Source organism: Athene cunicularia, assembly GCF_003259725.1.
Source record: "Athene cunicularia isolate RWA chromosome 3 unlocalized genomic scaffold, athCun1 chr3_part1, whole genome shotgun sequence".
NCBI lineage: Eukaryota > Metazoa > Chordata > Aves > Strigiformes > Strigidae > Athene > Athene cunicularia.
Window position 1 is genome coordinate 84989410 of NW_020799097.1, and position 20632 is coordinate 85010041.

The following is a 20632-nucleotide window of genomic DNA, read 5'->3' on the forward strand; positions in this document are numbered from 1 at the left end:
CTAGATAAAATGTGGCTGTTTCATTTATTGCATGTCAAAATAAAGTGTTTGGCTAATTGCATAGAATTCATACAATTGCAATATTTGCCAGGAATTGAAAGTTAAAATATGAATTAATTAATGTCAAATTTAAACTGAGTTCGTGTTCTCTTGAAACTCCTGTGAAAAATATGAAATATTTCAGTGCACTAGGTACAGTTGTGTTTACATCAGTATATAAACCCAGGAGTTTACTAATACATTTTTAATATCTTTCTGTTTTGAAATATTTATGGAAACTATTACAAAAATAGTACTAAAGATTAATCTAATATTACTAAAGATTAATCTATAATAGAATCAAGGATTATTCCCTATGTTATAGGTGATTTAATATTTTAACATACAAATTAATACGAAATACCTAATTCTCATTTACTTCAAGATACAAAATCACTCATAAGCAGTTATTGTTTCCTATCTGCCCTCAGCTTTCATGCCTGCTCCCCTTCCTGTTCTGTATATCCACTCTCTTTATAGAGGTGGCCATCCCTTCATTTCTTGGCTTTAAGTGGGCACAAAAATTGTTTTGACATTTGTCTAAATTAGATCTTTGAAGGAAAAAAATCTGACCCCGAGTTCTATTTGTAATAAGTATTCTGCTCCTATGGGACCAGCACATGTAGTTACGTCCAGTGTCCCTGACATTCCTCTGGCAAAATAAAAAGTCTTTGAAAGGCAAAACAGTGTGTTTTTAATACAAGTTTGGGGATAAACAGCAAAAACATAAGCTGAAATCCAGCCCTTAGAATGAAAAATTCACATCCTTATGTGGAGTTGCCTACATGATGAAAGCAGAGACTTATCTCTCCATTATGAATCTTATTTGTAATACCAGTGTCTATTCAGTCTTTCTGACTTTTTTTTTTTTTCCCTTCAGGTCATGACAAACTTCTTCGTTTGTGGCATCCTGCTATTAATAAGAGGCCTACAGGGAAGCTGTCAGGACACCAACATAGTATTGTGGAAATTGTGATAAATGAAAAAGATCAGCATGTTATCAGCCTTTCCTCTGCAAAGGTAAAACACTTAACTCCATGGAAATCAATGCTATAAATGCAAGTAGGAACCTGCTTTTGCATAAGTACTTCTGATAGTATCTAATCCTAATCTCATTGTTTATCAGTTCATTTATTTTGATAACAAGTTTGAATTTTAGCTTAAAATTTCCAAATTATTTTATATTGAGAAGCAAGATTAGAATGAAACTACTTGACATATTTTCTTTTTGAATGTGACAAAAGAATACTTGCAATAGTAGATGTTAACATTCCAGTAATTTCCATATTGCTTTGGCAACTGCCAGAGTTATAACACAACCTGTACCTGAATGCTTCATTCAGTAGTGATCACCTGCAAAAACTCCCTACAGCTTCATTTACCCTTCTCTCTGCCTGTCACCCTACTAAATCCATAGGTGGAGTTTTTCTTACACTGGTGACTCTATACATCATGTTCAACTATTGACCTCTTTCTGAACAGTGTCTTCTACAAGGCTTACTGATCTAAAACATTGTCCATGAACAGAAATAATAATAAAATCAATAGTATAACTTCAACAAAATATTGCAAGATTCTGCTGGAAATGGATGGGTTTCCTTTAAGTTATTGGTGGAATCATGGCATCAGTAGTTTAGCTCATTTGTCAAAGCAAGACTGTTCAAGAGAGAATAAAAACTTCTAAAAATATGTGCAAAAATAAATGAGAAGCCCCTGAAGGAGCAGTTATAAACAGCTATGGAGCTCTTTGAAGAGTGGTCCTATGCAATATTTTCAATATTCAGCACCATTCAATATTTTCATTAACATTTACAGTGATGGAATAGAGAGCATACATACTAAATTAACCAGTTGCCTCAGACCAGTTAAGGCTGCAGGCCCTGAGAAGTATGAGAGTTCAGAATTGTCATTAAAATTGAATTGTGAAAAATACTTCCTATAAATCAGTTAAGGACCTAATCTAGTTAGTCTGCTAATCTGTAGATGATACATGGTATACACAAGAGCAGAGGAAGGTCAGTTATAACAGGAATGCTTACAACCCAGTTAAAGCACATTTGTGTTTGTATAAACAAGAACCAGGTATTATACAAAAGTGTTCAACTTCCCAGGGAACTTTTAATGTTATGTTAAACATATAATTTGTTTCCACCTAAAAGACAAAGACCAATTCTAGGCAATCTGCCTAGAAAAATCAAAATAGTTTTCTCAATTTTGTTCTCACCTTTCAGTGACTGTGATATAGGAGGCCACTGAGGCAAAATGAGGAGAGCCTATATATCTTCATGAAAATAAGTTAGAGATATCAATGATCTCATGGAGCATTGTAACCAAGGGAAACAAAATCTCTTTATAGTGAACAGATCTTGTATTAGCTGTTTCACAGAATAGCAGAACTGGGGAAAGGCTTAGGAAAATTAAATTAATACTTTTTCTGGATATTCCCAAAATTAAATTTAACCTAAAATATGTCAGATATTCACATTAAATTAAAATTTCTTTTATCGAACCATTTTCCAGCAAATACAGAACAAGGTAAAAAGTAGGGAATACTTTTTTTTTTTTTAATTAAGATTTGTCTCTGTTATATTGCCACATTTGAAAGCTCAGACTGATTTTATACTTTGTGGCTACTTTTCTTGAACTATACTGAAAATTTTCTTGACTTACTGTAAAGATATTTTTATGTTACATAAGTTACAAAGCTTTAAAACAGCATCATATAGCTAAACCTAAGTCTAATGGACTAGTGAAATATTTTCCTCTGATGACTCAACCTGAAAGAAGATTTTAGTATTTCACTGGTCACTGTTGGGTTAAACACTGTGTTCTTTAGGTAGATGTGTATGTACAGACTGGGGTATTCTTTATACTGTCAAGGCCTCTATCAGAAATGCGGTACATTTCTCTATATTCTGTGTACTGTTTGTTTCCATTTCCTTTGGAAAATGAGATGTGAATGTCAAAATCATCATCTTCCCAGTCAAGTTTAATTTCTTAATACCAGGCGTAGATAGTCCTTATTTTCTGACATAAGTGACTGCAGTGAGAAAGTTTCAGTTTCACAGGTGGAAAATCATAGCTTCTACCAGAGAACCAGGGAAAATTAAAGAAAGGTGGCAAATTTTTATACATCATACAAGAAGAATATAAAAAAACCTTACATGTTACAGTAGATAAACCTCACTATTTTTAGCTGTTCTTTAAAGGACTTGAGAAATAGATGATACACAAATTATTTGTTAAACTTCACTACATTTGCACTTTGTACTCACGAGATCTGGTCTTGGCATGAGCTGCTACTGTATTTTGTGGAATAATAAACTATTTTATATCTGTTCTTTTCTACTTCTATCACTTCTCGTGTAAATAGACACATGCTGATGTTGTTCAGTACTGTGGGCTCAGTGGATCCTGTTGGCATCCCACAGCTTTTCTGCTGCAAGCAAAGGCCTTAATTGCTAAAGAGATAGATTATATCTGTTAAAATAAAGCCTTAAAATGTTTTGAGATTTGGGTAATATGTTAAAAGTCATTGCCTTTGTTACTGGCCCATGAGTCAGACAATGGGAAGGGCTAAACAGTGGGAATAGGGGATATTCCTGTGAAATATATTTAGGAACCTTTTAGAGAAAAAAATTCCCAAACCATTTTCTTAAGTTAGACTGCTTATATTACACTTAACTTCTGGCTTTCGCTTCCTAGAATTGCATACATAATTTCCTGTGATCTGTATGCATTACTTTATGAGGAACAAGAGTTAATGCTGGATAGATGGCTTTTAAGATACGATGTGAGCTACATTCCCAGGGACTAATATCCATGGAGATAGAAAGCTAGAAAGCATATTCTTCCTGACTGTACTTAAGAAAATCAAATAGTCAGTCTTTTGGTAGTCAGTTTTCTTTTGTATGTTTTGTACATGGTATTAACTTTCTATATTAATGAAGTGTAAAAATGTTTAAAACAAGGGTTCAAAGATTGTTGTTACCTTGTTTTGCCCTCATTTGACCTCCAAGGACTTTTAAGACTTAAAAGCCATGCACAAATATACTCAGAAGAGTATCTTTGCAGCCCATATGTAATTGCTTTATTAGAGTTCTGAAGTAAGGAGTCACCTTGGCTTTTGGATTCGAACTTGTGCTGCAACAAAGGTTTGCAGTCTGAAGGAGTAATGGCTGAGTTAGGGGATTCAGAAACTCCAGTGAATGGTTTTAAAGATAACACAAATGTTATACATCTTTTTACAAGAGTACTAGGGGATTCAGTTGATGGTATTAGCTTTAGTTTCATACTATAGAACATTAATGTATGCCATAGTTTATACAGAAATGTAAAAATGAACCAATTGCAGCACTAGTGCAAAAAATAGAAATCACAGAGCATTTCTTTTACAATGGAAGTGTTAGTTTACAAGAATATTAGCTCTAACAGTCTTAACATACCAGAGCATGGAAAACAAAGTGGAGCCTAGGAGAAGGGGAGGGAGGCATCAGTGTGTTAAGGAAGTATCAAAAGAAATATCTCATGCAACACAATGGCCAAGATACAAAACAAATGTCTCTGTGAAGAGAACAGTATGATCGTGCAGACCTGAAATTAAAAACAATTTAAAAATAAAGGAAAAAGGTTGTCTTTCTTTCTGAAGTGCAGGTATTCTTTACAAGTGTAAATTACTTGTAACTGTATGCTAGATTAAAGGCAATATTGAAGTTACCCAAGAAGGTTAGGAAGCAGACATAAATAAATTATCTTTTATTATACTCATTTTTAAGAGCTTCCTTTTAACCATATGTCAAAAATTCTAAATAGAAATAAGAAAAAGATTTTTAACACAAGGGTCAGTATTATGAACTGAGGGAGACTGTCCCAGTGCCATAACTTCAATGAGGATGTAGATTGTTGCCTTTTTGTTTTAAGGCCTTTTAGCATACGTTTTATGTGCAAGCCATTCGTCTGATCATTGCAAGGATTTCAGGTGTTTTCTGTGGCTGCAATTTTTGCTCTTGAAGTCTACTTTTAATTTCAATTTATGAGTCTTTTTATTAAGAAATATGACTACACAACATTTTAATCGTTTTGATCTGTGATGATTTGTGATATTTAAAAAAAAAAAAAAAAAAAAAAAAAAAAAAAAAAAACAAAACAAAACAGTCTGATTATCAGGCAGTCTAGTTGTTGAATATGCCAGGGATCAATTTGCTTGTTTTAGTCAAGTTATTTTTAAGATGCATGTACTTCATTTTAGAGGACTGTTCTGCTTGCTTTTTCATCTGTTGCTGGATGGTCTGACTGGATTTCAGATGACCTCTTCTGACACTGCCCAAGTCAGTTTACATTACTTAACTTCTGAGATAGACAGATGATTCCCAAAGTACAGATTACTCAGCAGGTCACTTGTGTCTACACAGAAGTCCCATGTATATGTGGTAGAGAAGAGAGGGATGGAGGAAAAGGGTGAACCAGAGCTCTGAAAGAGTTGAGTGTTATAACATGGGTTTAGAGAGTCCTTAGTAAGTGCAGATCTCCAATATAAAGAGGCTTACTGTCTAAGACAGTGTACTTAAAACCCCCACCTTTCTAAGTAGAAAGCTGATCTCTATTTGCAGTGAACCTGTGCTCAATCCCTCTGTATGATACACAATCTGAAAGTCTCTAATGTAAGAATTACACTGCAGAAATTGCGTGAGTTACATTCATTCAGCAGAGGATAATTTAACCTTTATTTATTAGGAAAATGTGCAATCCACCTCCTGAATGAACTTGAGCATTTGACTGGCAAATGTTTTAATGTAGGCTCTGCTACACTGTGTGTTGACATTACTTTGCTGCAATGCAAAATGCAAGTAGTATGTGGATTATTTTCTTTAAATCAGATTCTTATGCACCACAGCCTTGATTATGATAGCTCATAATTCCAGGCTGTGTCTAAACTGTGAATTTCAAGAATTCTGTCCATCTCTCACATTCTGGTGCAAAACTTGTCTGCATCCTCACTTAGTGTTATTGTAAGGACCAATGTGCACGCCATTCTCTTTCACCCTACATCCGAGCATAGTTATTTCCACAGAAATGAACCTAGCCATGAACAAAACAGAGATTCCCAGCACTGTTTGTCCAGATTCCCATCCAGATTATCCAGGAGCAAGGACTCTGTGATGAACTCCTATTGTTCATCACTATTGTTCTAGTGTACCATACAGTTCAGACACAATGGTAAAATCTACATGTACCATTGTGGCATTTGACCTGATTACCCTGATCACGGTTAGCTATAGATATTGTTGTCTCAGCACTGCCTGTGGTATAAAAAAAATCTGAGCCTCACACCTTTGAAATCAATTAGTCTTGTTTCTGTCAGCACCCCTGTATATATATATATATATATTTATATATATGTAAAAGGTAATCTTAAAGGAAATACTAATTCTTTATCTAGTGCTGTAAACAAAGTGTAAAAATCAGAAGTACAGCTCTAGTATAATAAAATTAATCTGGATGATCTTGATATAGATATTCTTCAAGAAACAACAAACGATCACTTTGGCCCTCCTTCATTCTTAACCAGTCAAAGTGGTGTTTTGCAATCTAATGCATAGACAGCTGGAGGTAAGTCTGGATCTTTCTACACTATTTTCTAAAAGAAGAGTTGGTCCCAAAATCTGAAATGTATACGTATAGCTTTTTGGTTTGAAGGAGAAAAATAGTCAGTACTGAATTTAGTCACTAGCTCTCATATCTTTCTGGAATCAAGAGATGCTATAAAACAAGCATCAGTCAAATATATCCAGTGAAAAAAAAAGTAATATTAAATGTTTTCCTTATTCTTCCCAAGATCAGTTCTGCTTGTCAGCATTGGAAACATCTGCTGTCTGAGTAGTGCTGTCTTCTGTAGCACTTCAAATATTTTTTGTGGTAGACCTCAATAGATCTGCAGAGAGAGGACACTAACTTGGGTGTCAAAAATCAGTACTGTATTTGGCATCAGACAAGCCCAGGACATGTTGTACTGAAACCTGGAATTCATGTGTATTGTTTTGAGAAGACTTCTTTATTTTCACTGGGGCATTTTGGCCAGTGTGCAATACAGCTTTCTGGAAAACATTGAAGAAACCTTCTGTGATATTTAATTTAACTGAAAACAGATTGCGCCGAGCCAGTAATAACAAAACAAGCATTATTATGCCAACAATTAAGAAACTATTTTGGAATTTGAATTTAAATGATGGTTCCATTTAAGAAAATGAAGATTCCTTAAACTAGTCCAGCACATGAGCACTTTGTTTGGTCCAATAATAAATATAAGGAATTTTTTTTTATGGAACAAATTATTCATAAAATGCTGTCAGGTATCTAATAAAAAAATATGTATATCTCGAATTCTCTTATCACAAAAGTTAAACTTACTTTCTTGATTTTATAACATAAGAATATCTACAAATTAGGCAGTGCCATAGATTTGTAAATAATTTCTGTATGTCCTTTAGTCATACGCAGAGGAAGAGGGGAGGGCACAGTCAGGGATTGTTATAATTCTGTGCCATTGGACATCCTTCAGAATATAATACTCCTGGAAATAAATTTGTCCCCAGTCTTCCAGGTTGTGAAGACCTTAAAGGTAATGGTGTGCATAGTATATTTGCAGTTGTAGTCCACAGTCATGTCTCTTTTTTTCAGCTGTTCAGTTAAATGAATTTACTAGGAGATCTGAAATATTGATGTGATCTATTTGTTCCCAGTCATAGAAACATGTTACAAATCTTGTGTTGAGATTTTCCACAAACACAAACTACTCTCTGTATTGAACTACATAGACATAGACCAACAAGAACCACATTAATCACAGCCACACTTACAGTGTGTGTCTTGACTTATGTTTTGGCTGAAAATATTTCAAAAAGGAAGTACTGTAAAACTTGTCTGAAGGTATTAACTTGTCCTTTGTGTCATTGCACCAAAATACAGACTCTGGTTTTCACATAATACATGGACTCTTTGCTAAAGTGTCAGCATGTTTCAGTCACAGATTAGGTTATTGTCGTGAAAGTGTATGTATTTAACTGTAAATACAAATGTATATAACTCTTTGCTTAGAGTTATTCTGCAGGAGCCACCAACACAGTTTTCAGGAAAGTTTTTTTTCAAAACTGCTGCAACAGCCTATTCACTGGATTTGTGGCTGTAATTTCACTGATACATATCATCTGTGAGTTATAAAAAGAGGAATGAGTGATGTATTTCCCACTGTTACAACTATTTTACACCTTTTCTCTTAGGTCTGAGGGACTAAAAAGTAAAATAATATGTTTGTTCAAGCACTGAAGCAATATTTTTTTTATTGAAGAGAAATGCTGGTAGAATATCTAAGTCCTTTAAAAAGTGCTATCTTTGGACTTGGAATTACAACTAAGAAGCATCCTCGGATGCTTCACGATACACTAGGTAGACAATGAACCATGATATGAATTGAATGTTTCAAGCCAGTCAAGGCAAAACTCTCCTGTGTAAAGGTACTTGATCTGCCTGGTTACTACTACACTGGCATTACAGCATTTTTCTACAAATACCAGTACTGGTAATTTAATAGAAATTGCTAGGTTTTGGTTTTGGTTTTGGTTTTGTTTGTTTGTTTGTTTGTTTTTAAATTGGCCCAATCAGCTGAAGAATTAGTTCTACAGAGTGTATAGTAATATGAGAGCAATCTGTGGGGTAGAGAAATAATTGAAAATTGACATGGCACTCCACCCTAGATTAGAAAAATGCTGCGTAGGAAATCTCTGCTGTGTTTATTTTTTTCCTCTCCTCCATGTCACTCAGCCCTTCATTGCCCCTTCCTCTCTATAGTCAGTTTGCCCATTCTTATTCTTGTCCTGCAGTCTGAAGCATTTATTACTTCATTTTTTTTCATATTACAGAACTCTTTGAAAGCATTCAAGAAGTACTGAGAAAAAAAGCAAGACAAAACAACACTCATAGGGATAGGGTTATTAAACCTGGAGATGTGGCAGGAAGCAGGTCATTACCTTAAAGATGATGTTACACTCATAACTTTCTGTGGAAACAAAAGGATTAAGGCCAGTGGCAGAGACCAGACCAGGCTGCATAGCCCTTGTACTGAAAGGCTGTGAAGCCGTGAGATCAACTGCTCTCTCTCAGTGTTTAGTGGGGATTCACAACTAGAACAGTGGAGGCAACTCCACATCTTGCCTACTTGAGTCATCAATGGAAGCCAGTAAGCCAAAATTTGCTACACCAGTTGTTCCACTGATTTTACTAGAACACCTCCAGTGATGGGTTTAGTTGAATTATACCACTTAAGTGAGTCAGGTGAGCAAGATTTAAGCCTACAGGCTTCAATTCGTAAAAACAGTCTGTTTTGTTTGATGATCAGTAGGGATAAAGAGTATATTCCCAGCCTGTAGAGTATAATTTGTAAGCAACACAAAACCTTTGTTTTAAGTCAGTGAAGGGAATGTTCTTTGGCCTTTTTCTCTTTAAAAGTAATTTTATTTTTGGCAGCTAACACCAAAAGAGTAATATCCACATTTGCATGTGGCAGGAGAGTAGTGAAATAAATGGTGATTTCTCACATCTCCATTCTGGGGAATGTCAGATTTCTATTCCGTTCATAATTTCTTCAAAATATGATGCAGCCAACTTGATGTAAGCACATAAACACTTCCTTCCTGAAATTTGCCTATACTAAATTGTCTGTTATATATATGTTAGTTTTACAGAACCCAAGAGCAGATTTGCAGTATTTCAGGAAGGATTAAGGGAAGTAAGATATGTTATTAATTTTTGTATTTTCTGACTTTTGCACATTTACTCAAACCTTAATATTATCAGCCTCCAGTCTTGTCTCTCCAGATCTGCCTAATGGCAAACTGGCTGTGCGATATCTCAGTGAGCAGTCATAAATGTAATCTGCCTGTCTGGAACTGTGCAGGTGATTGTATCAATGCCTGTGTAGGTTAGTGTGGATGTTTATCTAACCTATTTTGAAAGCACATTACATTGTTTTAAGGATATTTTTATAATACAGTCATTTGTCTTCCCAAAAAATGAGAGCAGCTGAGCTGGAAGCACAATCTTTAATTTATGTCAAACCGTTGCTAATCACGGCTGTTACTGGAATGTGCTGTATATCAACAATACTAAATTTAATCTATATAATTTGAAAAAGACACATTTGGGAAATCTGCTCCAGTCATCCTTCACAGAAGTTATGTGGCCACATCTATATCAGACACATTTTTCATACACTGCTTTGAAAGTCAAAGTTAATCCTTCCCTTGCTGCTGTACTTTTATTCTCTTTAGTTTATTTTCTCCTCCCAGATAATAAGAATATTATTCTCCTCTTATATTGCATAATCCTTCAAGGACATTGAGTATTTTTCTTCAGACTTTTCATGTAACTTACCCAATTTTCTGTTATTTCCTGTCCTATTTTCCATTATTCAAATTAATTTGTCTCTTGGGTAGTCTGCAAAATTAGCCCACAGAAGAGACGACTCAAGGGAGATCTCATCAATGTATATAAATATCAAGAGGGAGGCTGTAATGAAGATGGTGCCAGGATCTTTTCAGTGGTGCCCAGTGACAGGACCAAAGGCACTGAAAACTGAAATCACGATGTTCTGTCTGAACATCAGGAAACATTTCTTTCACTGTGAGGGAGAGCAAGCACTGGCAGAGGTTGCCTATAGAGGTTGTAGAGTCTCCATCCTTGGAGATATTCTGAAGTCATCTGGACATGGTCCTGGGCAACCTGCTCTAGGTGGCCCCACTTGAACAGTGGGGGTTAGACAAGATGACCTCCAGAGGTCCCTTCCAATCTCAACCGTTCTGCAATTCTGTGAAAAAGTAAAAGGAATTAGAACTAATTTTAAACATACGTTTTTATCTCCTACCTATATTTTCCTTCTTTAGTTCTTATATGGTATATAATATACATGCATGCTTACAACCAGCATGCAGCTGGACTACTTTATGAAAATATCTGTCCTAGCTATGGTTGTATCTTTGCAAAATGATGTTTTGTTTTTCAGTATACCTGAGAATGCACAAATTGCCTTCATGAATGAATTGTCCTCATGTATTCTTAGCATACATGAAGGAAATTATCCATCAGGTGTTCTGTTTTTGGGCAAGTATTTGATGGTTAAAGTATTAAATAATATCAGTTTGCTGCAGATGGAAACAGAGTGGGACCTATATTCAGCCTGTGTTGATTTCTACAGTTCTTCTGCCAGAAAACTGAGATCTAGGGTTTAAGCTACATTAAAAATAAATTTTCAGACCTGTAGTTTCCTGGTTGATTATTCTAGTATGGAGGAATGAAGAAAAAGGAGATCTTCAAAATGTAAATGAAGTGTTATATACCTGAAGATTTTTTCGAACACTGTGTCTAAGGTGAGAGCATCATTCTAAGATTAGCTGAAGATTGACAGGAGGAACCTGAATGGTTTTTGAGCTCTTCTGATCGAGGTGTTCATGGGCAGTCACCTCTCTCCTACACCTCTATCTTCCTGTTTCTGACCCACATACCATCTAAATGTCCCGTGAAACTGTTCTCCTGAAGTATTGAGGATTATTTTATCTTTGCATTAGGGGTCAGATAGGTCTATTGTCAGCACACACAGCACACAGTACAGAGACAGATATAGAGAGCCTTTACACACTCAAACATAGCATGCAGTAAATATCCTGCAGGATCATTACTATACAATTAGGCTCATTATTTCATATAACTCAGTTTGATTTCTTTCCAGCATTCCTCCATGTTTGGGAAAAGGAAAGTAACCTTATATATTACCAGGTTAATGATACTGTCTGAGGAAGTGACTTGAAATGTTCATAATTTTGAACTTTGCCAAATTACTGTCTCAATAAGGCAGTAGTACCATCTGCTGCACCACATTGCATTAATATGCTTAGAGCTAAATCCTCCTTGCCTTAGCCTCACAAGTAATCTCATTGACATCAGTTTGTTCCTAAGTCTTCTAATAACTACAGGGAGTTGTAGTACTTTGCAGGTTGACCTTCAGGGATCACAAGAGACACACCACCACTCTCTGCAGATGACTTACTCTATTTAAACACTGCAAGCAGAACTGCAGTTTGACCTCTGCTTCATGCCTGGTGATTTTTGTCTTTGAGGGCTCAAATGCTCTGTATGAATCTGTAAATTTTTTCACTTAGACCATGGAGCCTTCACCCCTGAAACAGTTGAACAGTGTAGAAAATGGAGGCAGATAAACTAAACACTTCAACAGAAAATCAGCTTTAATTTTTGCTTACTCTTTCTGTCTGTGCCTACAGCAAATGCTGCAGCTAGTGAAACTACTTTGTGCTCCAAGAGTGGTTGGATTTTGGATTTTCCTGCACAAATGTTTTTTTCTTAAATTGTTTTAAAGACTTGCAGCAGCATCATTCTGTAAAACTAAGGAAAGTTGTCTTTTTAAAAAAACAAATTTTCCTTAACTTACAAAAATTATTGCCAGGATGCAAGAGTTTGGTGGCACTAAGTGGAAGTTACTGTTTTCTCTTGAGTGTTGCTGAGCTATTTTTGTTAGAGCGGTGTTTTAAGGTCAGTTTCTTATTCTTAACTAGCAGTAATTTGAGGGATTATCTTTTGACTGGGGGGAGGGGTAGGTGGTGTCACCAAATCCTGGACTTCCTTAGTCCTTTTCATCTCAGTTAATTACAGACGAAAAGGGGCAGAAGAGGATTCACTTCTTCCAAACTCAAAGCATGTTTCCACCGTGGCCTCCTCATAACAACCCAGCAGGAGATAACTGTTCCTGAGCCTGAACTTTATTGTACTGAGAGCATGTGAAATATTTATTTACCAATTTTGTCTCGCCCTATTTCCCATCTTCTGTTTCCCTCTGCTGTTCCCATTTTACTTGGTAAAATGGATCTTTTGCTCTTTGTCTGTCTCTGTGTACATACTAAGAAAAATAGAAGAGAGGGGTGCTACTGTTTCTACATGCTCATAAAAAATAGGCTTTAAACCAGATGGAAAAGATAGTTCAAGCTTTTTTCTGTGTTCTGAGTTTTAGGGCTTGAAGGAAGGTGCTGCTTGAGAGACAAGTGTTTATGCATGTAAATATACACATTTAATTTTTTAAGGGATCTCAGAAGGCTTTGGCAAGAACTCCCACTGAATTTGGGAGGGATTTGGTTCCCAATTTGGTTTAGTGTCTGTGGAAATTCCATCTGTAAGTATGTGTCTTTGCCATTGGGTTGAAAAATGAAAGGCACAAGAAGAGCACCTCAGAACAGAGGGTATTGATCCAGACTGCGGTACTGGAGAGGATAACTGAGTAGTTTGCTGAAGCTGTTACAACTGAGACAGGAAAGAGAGTCAGCATGCATTTTTCGAAGGCCACTCTGTGCCTGTTACCAACTGTGTGAAAGAAGCTGGCCACAATGTGGGAACACAGGCAGGAATCCCTGCTCTGCTGACTTAAAAAAGGTATATCTGTAGGTCAAGGCCAATTTTGCTAGCACCCAAACTGAACCAACTGGTTTTTCATTAATGTAGGCCAGTGTTGTAGATATGTGTTGTAGAGATACTGTAAGCATATCACAGCTTTTCCTGAATGGTGGAAACAGTGTGAAGAAGGAAAGAAGTTCTTTCCAAAAGCACTTGAAGCTCCTTATCTCCGCACTCCTCCTCCCTATTATGTTTTGTTTGCTTGTATAAAGTCCGTATTCTGTGATTGCAGAAGACACAGTCTAGAAGCATTTTGCCATAAAGAACAAGTTTTCAGAGGGCTTCAGGGATTCCTGGCATTTGTCAGGCTGCTGTGGGAAGTTCTACAATAAATAAGTTCTTCAATAAATAGAAGAGTAAAGTTACTATTAACAAAACATTCCTAAGGCAACTCCCCCTAGTCACCTCCTAATTTCTAAATAAGCATGTCGTTTGTTGCCACTCTTCATGCATGAATTCATGCAGTCGTGTGTGCTGATGCAGATGAACAGCAGTGACATATCTTGAGGCCATGCTGGTGATGCCTTGTGTGGGAGTTACTCATGTGGAACAGTGATTTATGTAATCTCCCAATCCCTGCCCGTGGGCTGGGAAAGGAAGAAGGCTGGGAGGAAGGGAAGAGATTTATGAATGCTGTGATGTGTCCAGGTTTTAGCTGTCACTTTAAGTGAAATCATTTTCTTAATGTGCTACTGGCATCAAGAGTTGAACAAGCAGCAAGAAATAGTGCAAGAGGCTCTTATATTCACTTGTGCTGTAAAATCATCTTATTCATTGATAAAATATCAGAATTGTTTCAATTGTTGACCAGTTTAACTTGAATAGTCTATGAGTTTATTAGAATTGTCTGTCTTTGGGGACTTTTTGTATAATTCCATTAACTTTGTAACAGATCTGGGTGAAGTTTGCGGAAAGGTCATTATATCTGCTCAGTGACTTATTCTTTTCACCTGACTAGAGTATCTCCATAGATACCTATTTCCGATTAATCTTCAGCTGTTTTTACATGCTCTAATTGTGACTGTGCCAGAACTGAGCTTGGGGATCTACCTACACCATTGCCCTAACTTTCTCAATTTTCATCACCAATTCTTCTTTCTATTTTTGCTGGTCTACTGTCAGATGGATCAACAGTTTCATCATTTTTTCTATTCAACCAGATTTCCTTTTTCAAGCCTTCTCACTGCCTATTTCTCTTTTTGTATGCTTTAGAATTTACATTTCTAAGTAAATTCCTGAAAAAATAATCAGAAGTCTATCAGAGGAATATGATGGACATGGTTATTCTGCCTTAGTACTGTCTCAGAGAAAATTTAATCTCAGTAGGAAGATTTTTAGAACCTTTTCCTTTTGAGTTTTCCTGAAAACAAACAAAATAGTCAGGAGAAATTTTCTTCTACTTAAAATTCTGAAACACTCATGTATGAACTTCTCTCTGGTGCCAAAGGTGATCTGTTTAAACACTGATTGATGTGTCTGTTTCTTTTCTTCCCTTCCTTTTCAGAATTTTGCTGGATCCATTGTAACTCCTTTAAAATCTGGTTACTGATGGAAATGCCAAAAATTTCAAAATCTGTGTATCTCCCTGACTAATTTCTTCCTATTACTGTCACCCTTATTTTTATTCTGCATACAGTGAACAGACTTCTATTTGGTTTTGAGGGCTTTCTTGGCAACAGTGGGTTTTTTATGCCAAGATCCTCTTTTAAGTGAAAAAAAGAGATACTTCAACATTTTATAACATCCAGAGTAACAAATACTCATTCTCAGTTGTGTAGTGTGTCTCTTTGGAAGAAATAATTCCTGGCAATTGCAATCAGCTTTTCATACCATGAACATATGCACAAGTGAAGTCTGCCTGATTATCAAAAACATTTTTAAGGATATGACATACTGTCTATGAATTATAATGGGCACACATTCTGTTCAACAGTAAAATAAGTAGATTTCAAAATGAAGAAGGGAATAGTCTGTGGTGAGGAAAGCTGAAATAATCAAAACTTGGATTATGTTTCAGACTATTATTTGCCGTGTGTCACTTAGCAAACCACTTACTTTCTGTGTTTATAAGTGTAAAATGAATTTTACATTTGGACTTGGACCTACCTTTACTATAATGTTTATCACAATCCTGGGATGAATCCAAGAAATGACAGCAGATTTCCCTAGGATTTTTCCTAGGATGCTTTTTTCCTTCATCGGATCTCCCAGAATTATTGCTTTTTTTATAGAAACAGCAGCCTAGCTCTTGTCAAGGCAGGCTGGCTGCTTCATGCTCCCTGGCCAAGACTATGAAATTAGAATTTGATGAAGTTCATCAAGATCACCTAAGAAAAGCCCTGAAATCTCAACTGAGTGACAAAGTTAAGAATAAGGAACAGCTGAGAGAGGAAGACCTCCAGGGACTATAGCACAGGAAGCAGATTTATTCATGAGAAATTTCTGTCTGAGACACAGCTCAGTTATCAAATCCAGTTGAATATTTCATGGGTTTGTCCTGATGTGTTTTATGGACTTACATTATATGGAACATTTCATCCAAAGACTCAACGACTTTTGAGAATGCCCACAACAATCCCAGTATTGATGGAAGCATGTACCAACATGTGTCTGTGTTAAAATCCCAAGTAAAAACGCAGCCACACCTTTTAATAACGCAATTGAAAGAATACAAATAACTTGCACAAATGTCTATATAAAACTCAGCACTGTTTTCGCAGCTGAATAAGAATTGCAGGCAGATGTGATGACAGAATAATTTTTGAGAGCGTAGTAAGATTATCTTGCAGGGAAATAAACCACAATAAAAACCATGGAACCTGAGAAATTAAATAATGATTTCTTGCAGGATTAAGAGCAGTGTGCATGCGATAGCAGTAAGTTCAACACAGCTTTTAATTAGGCAGGATAAGTGCTGCTAACATAATTATTGATGAGTAATTCTGGAGTTTAAAGCAAGTGCTGTGTTTTTCATTGAAAGTGATAGTAAGAACAAATAACATCTATCTAGTGCTTCTTACAGGATAGTACCCTGACTGTGATTGATAGCATTTGCTTATGGAGAGCACAAGCATAAAAATGATCCTTCTGCAGTGTATCCTGATCCTGATTTGCTCCAACATCTGCTGTTAATCAAAGATTTCAGGAATTCCTTTATGTGGAACACTCTGAACTTTATCTTTGTACTGTTCCACACCATTTGACAGTCCAGTTCAAATACAAGCTTTTAAACTATTAGCATTTATCTATATGTGACTGAAAAGTATGATGCAGTGGAGTCATCCTGTCATTATGAATTCGAACCAGTTCTCAGGAGATCTGGTTCTGCTGTGGACTTCTCAGGTCAAGACTGCAGAACTCAGCCTTTCTGATCTGTTATCCTTGGTAAAAGAGATAAAAATGAGTTTGATATTTATCTTGCTTATTTTGGAATGTACCACACTTAACAATGTGATTTTCATTGGAAGCTATAGTATTACTCTCACAGAAACAAAAAGTAGTTGAAAATCCAATCATGATAAAGTAATAGATTTTCTCCTGTCTCTCTCCCTCCAGATTTTTAGAGTGTGGGATATACAGACCCTTTCACTGCTGCAGGTCTTCCATGATAATCAAGGGAGTCCTGGAGAAATGGAGAACTTTGCCATGGTATTTGACAATGATCATGGCACGCTTATCACCGGTATGTTACTGCAGTTGATGTGTGATAACATGCTCCTTCTCCTAGAATGTGATTTCCTTTATGATTACATGAAGTTTAGGCAGGAATGGCTGGAGAGCTGCCAGTCAGAGAGGGACCTGGGGGTGTGATTGACAACCGGCTGAACAGGAGCCAGCAGTGTGCACAGGGGGCCAAGAAGGCCAATGGCATCCTGGCTTGTGTCAGCAATAGCGTGGCCAGCAGGGACAGGGAAGGGATCTTACCCCTGTACTCGGCACTGGTGAGGCCGCCCCTCGATTCCTGTGTTCAGTTTTGGGCCCCTCACTACAAAAAGGACATTGAATGACTCGAGCGTGTCCAGAGAAGGGCAACGCAGCTGGTGCAGGGTCTGGAGCACAGGTCGTACGGGGAGCGGCTGAGGGAACTGGGGGTGTTTAGTCTGGAGAAGAGGAGGCTGAGGGGAGACCTCATCGCCCTCTACAGCTACCTGAAAGGAGGGTGCAGAGAGATGGGGATGAGTCTCTTTAAGTAACAAGAGATAAGGCAAGAGGTAATGGCCTCAAGTTGCACCAGGGAAAAATTTCAATATAGAAATATGCATGAAAATATGCAGCATCAGAATTAACAGCAAGACCCAGAGGAAATGAGAAAGGCTTCTCTGAAGGCAAGGTGAGCTTTCCTTAGAAAAGCTAAACTACAGATATTTTTCTGTAGCCTTATCATTTCTTGAAAACTGTTAAACTGCTGATCTTCCTCTAACTATTCCTCTAGCATCCTCCTCCCACATGGAGAGTGCAGCAGAGAATAGTCTCTGTGGAGCCCTCACAAGTGTATTCAAACTCCTTATTTAACTCAGTAGCTACAGAGAGCCCCACAATCTGTGGTGTCAACAGACATACTCTCTGATTGATCAGGTATAAAATATTGTGGGAACTCATCCTGAGGTTTCTGGGCTCTGTTTCCTTACTGTGTATCACGGAGCCTGGAACCTCTGAGGTACCAGAGCTTAGCATATGTCACTAAGGATGTTAGCCTTCTGTATCTAAGGCAGAGACTCTGGAAACCAGCAGGGGTTTGTCTGTCCCAGAGACGTAGTCACTGAAAAAGAAAAACCTTTGAACCTGTTCTGGGGCTATAGAGACCTGAGACATACCAGGCAGATAAGGTCATTGTCTTTGGAGAGAGCTTTTTCTGTCCTTGGGTTAGGAATAAGGCACAAAGCTTACAAAGCTTATAAAATCTGAGAAAATGAATGTGAAACATTTTGTTTTCAGTGACCTGATAGTTTCTGCTGAATCTTTGTGCCAATAAACTTGTTTTAGAAGCCTTGATAAATTCATTGGACTAGAGTCCACAGATTGTTGTGTGTACTTAGGCATTTGGTAAGCACTCAGCTTCTAGGTCTTATTTTAAAAATGCCCAGAGTATTAATCAGTCTAGCTTTTAAAGATATTTAATCACTAAAGGATACAGATATGACCTTCAGTTCAAATTTAAGTTAGTGAGATTTTCAAGGCTTGCTAATGTAGAGATTTTACATGGATAAATCCTTGACAATGAGGTAACTTTGCCCTTATAAACAATGATTGGAGCAGTGTCTAAATATCTGTAAAAATCTGGTCCTGTACTCTGTAATGATTCCATTAAAAGGTTAAGTGAATGTCTCCTTGGCCCTGAAGAGGGCAAGAGACTGAGGCTGTATGTGGGCAAATTAATTCTCATTGCTATATTCCTGGCTTTACAGAGGAGATTTTCAGTTATTAGTTCACTAACATCCATAAATCACAGCTCACCTTCATGCTTCATTTGAGTATTGCCATAGCATTCCTTCTGTGTGTTTTTCCAAGCTGCTGGCCGCTGTGCCTGGACTAAAGCCAGGTATTAGGCAATTTTGTCCTTTGCTACATACTCCCTGCTGACTGCTGCTCCTCTGCTGGTAGAACCACGGTAACACTGGAACTGCACTAGGAGACTGCATGTGTAGTCTGACTTGTGAGCCTATCTTGTAAAAAACTTGTCCTTTCTTTTGTCTGCTCATCCCCATCTGCTTCTCTGTCTTTGCAACACTTCTGATCTGAGAGCACTAGAAGGTGTCTGGAAAACACCATTCAGACCTACAGTGCTGTATAAAGGAAGGTACTAGAAAGACACCAGCATTGCCTGCAGATAGAATTGATTTATCTCTAAGAAAGTAGATACCAGAATTTATTTTAGCAATATATCTGCCAATTACAGTTTTACTTATTTGGGTTCATTCCATTCCATGCCAACCCATTCTGGGACTGGGGGATTTGTGGCTCCTAATGATTTGGACACAGAGTATCAGTCACATCAAAGGTGGGCAGGTGGTTGTCTAAGGCAGGTAGATACTTAGCCATTGTGTGGCATGAGTGCATGTGTGAATGTTTTCTGGTTTAGAGAACAGGTATTCTCAGGAAACAAACAATATTCCTTATCCTCTTTAGAAGAACGCAAATGGACCCTATGGTTTACATAAAATCCTTTTATATCCAGAAAATGTAACTGGTACTATACACAAAATATATATATTCTCACTCCTCTGACCCTGTGCAGGTTCAGTTGTCATTGATATTTATCCCCTAACTCATATGATACAAGATACGAGACAGGTGCCACAGACACATGAGAAAAGCATCAATGCTCTTGTTTACAACAAGGTTTTTCACCAAATTCTCACTATCTGCTCTGAATCAATACTGAAGGTGAGTGAAAGTTGTCACCATTTAAAGTGAAAGAGAAAAGTCTCAGGTTGTTGTTTTTTTTTTTTTATTACAAATAATTTACTGGTCAATTAGATAAGTTATTAGTGTTTATTATTCACAGTGTTGGTTTTGTGGCTATTTTTGTGCTCACATTCCCCAGGGAAGTGGTAGCCATGATGAATAAACTATCTGGGTAGATAGCTACTTCCCTGACCTGCACTGACATAATTGCACTGCAAGCACCAGGAAGATTGATCGAGGTACTGGATTTAGTTGTAATGTTATTTCCTTTGGCTGAACACATACACTTCACCTCTTTTTGCAATGGGTTTTTGCAAGTATAGCAATAGTAGTGAAAGTCCATTGGCTATTTAGTAATAGAAAGAAAAACTTTGACTGCTATGATGTCAAACTGTATGTCCAATCAACAATTCATGCAAGCATAATTACACAATATTTTTCAATTCAGAAGACATATCTGATAAGCTTCTCTTTAAAGCTTAGGAAGTGCTTGAGTCTCAGTCAGATTAGTAGAATATAAATGTGTATTTTAGACATTCTATGGATTGGTATGAAGCATTAAAAAACCCACTTTATAAAAAGTGATGCTGCTTTCAGATAAAATATTCCTTCACTATAATTAGAAAGTCTCATTGGCACATACAGTGTGCCTAAACTATAAAAACCGGCTTTTTTATTCTCC

The 20632-nt window shown here is 36.9% G+C and overlaps 1 protein-coding gene across 8 annotated transcripts in view; it reads left to right on the forward strand.

The window, feature by feature from the left end:
• Nucleotides 1–20632, forward strand: part of WDR64 (WD repeat domain 64) — a 91656-nt gene that overhangs the window by 34296 nt on the left and 36728 nt on the right. For all 8 annotated transcript variants that reach the window (XM_026844863.1, XM_026844864.1, XM_026844858.1 and 5 more), the window contains exons 10-12: nt 920–1059; nt 17101–17227; nt 19781–19929. In XM_026844863.1, the coding sequence (XP_026700664.1) occupies nt 920–1059; nt 17101–17227; nt 19781–19929 (416 nt within the window). The remainder of the gene's footprint in view (nt 1–919; nt 1060–17100; nt 17228–19780; nt 19930–20632) is intronic.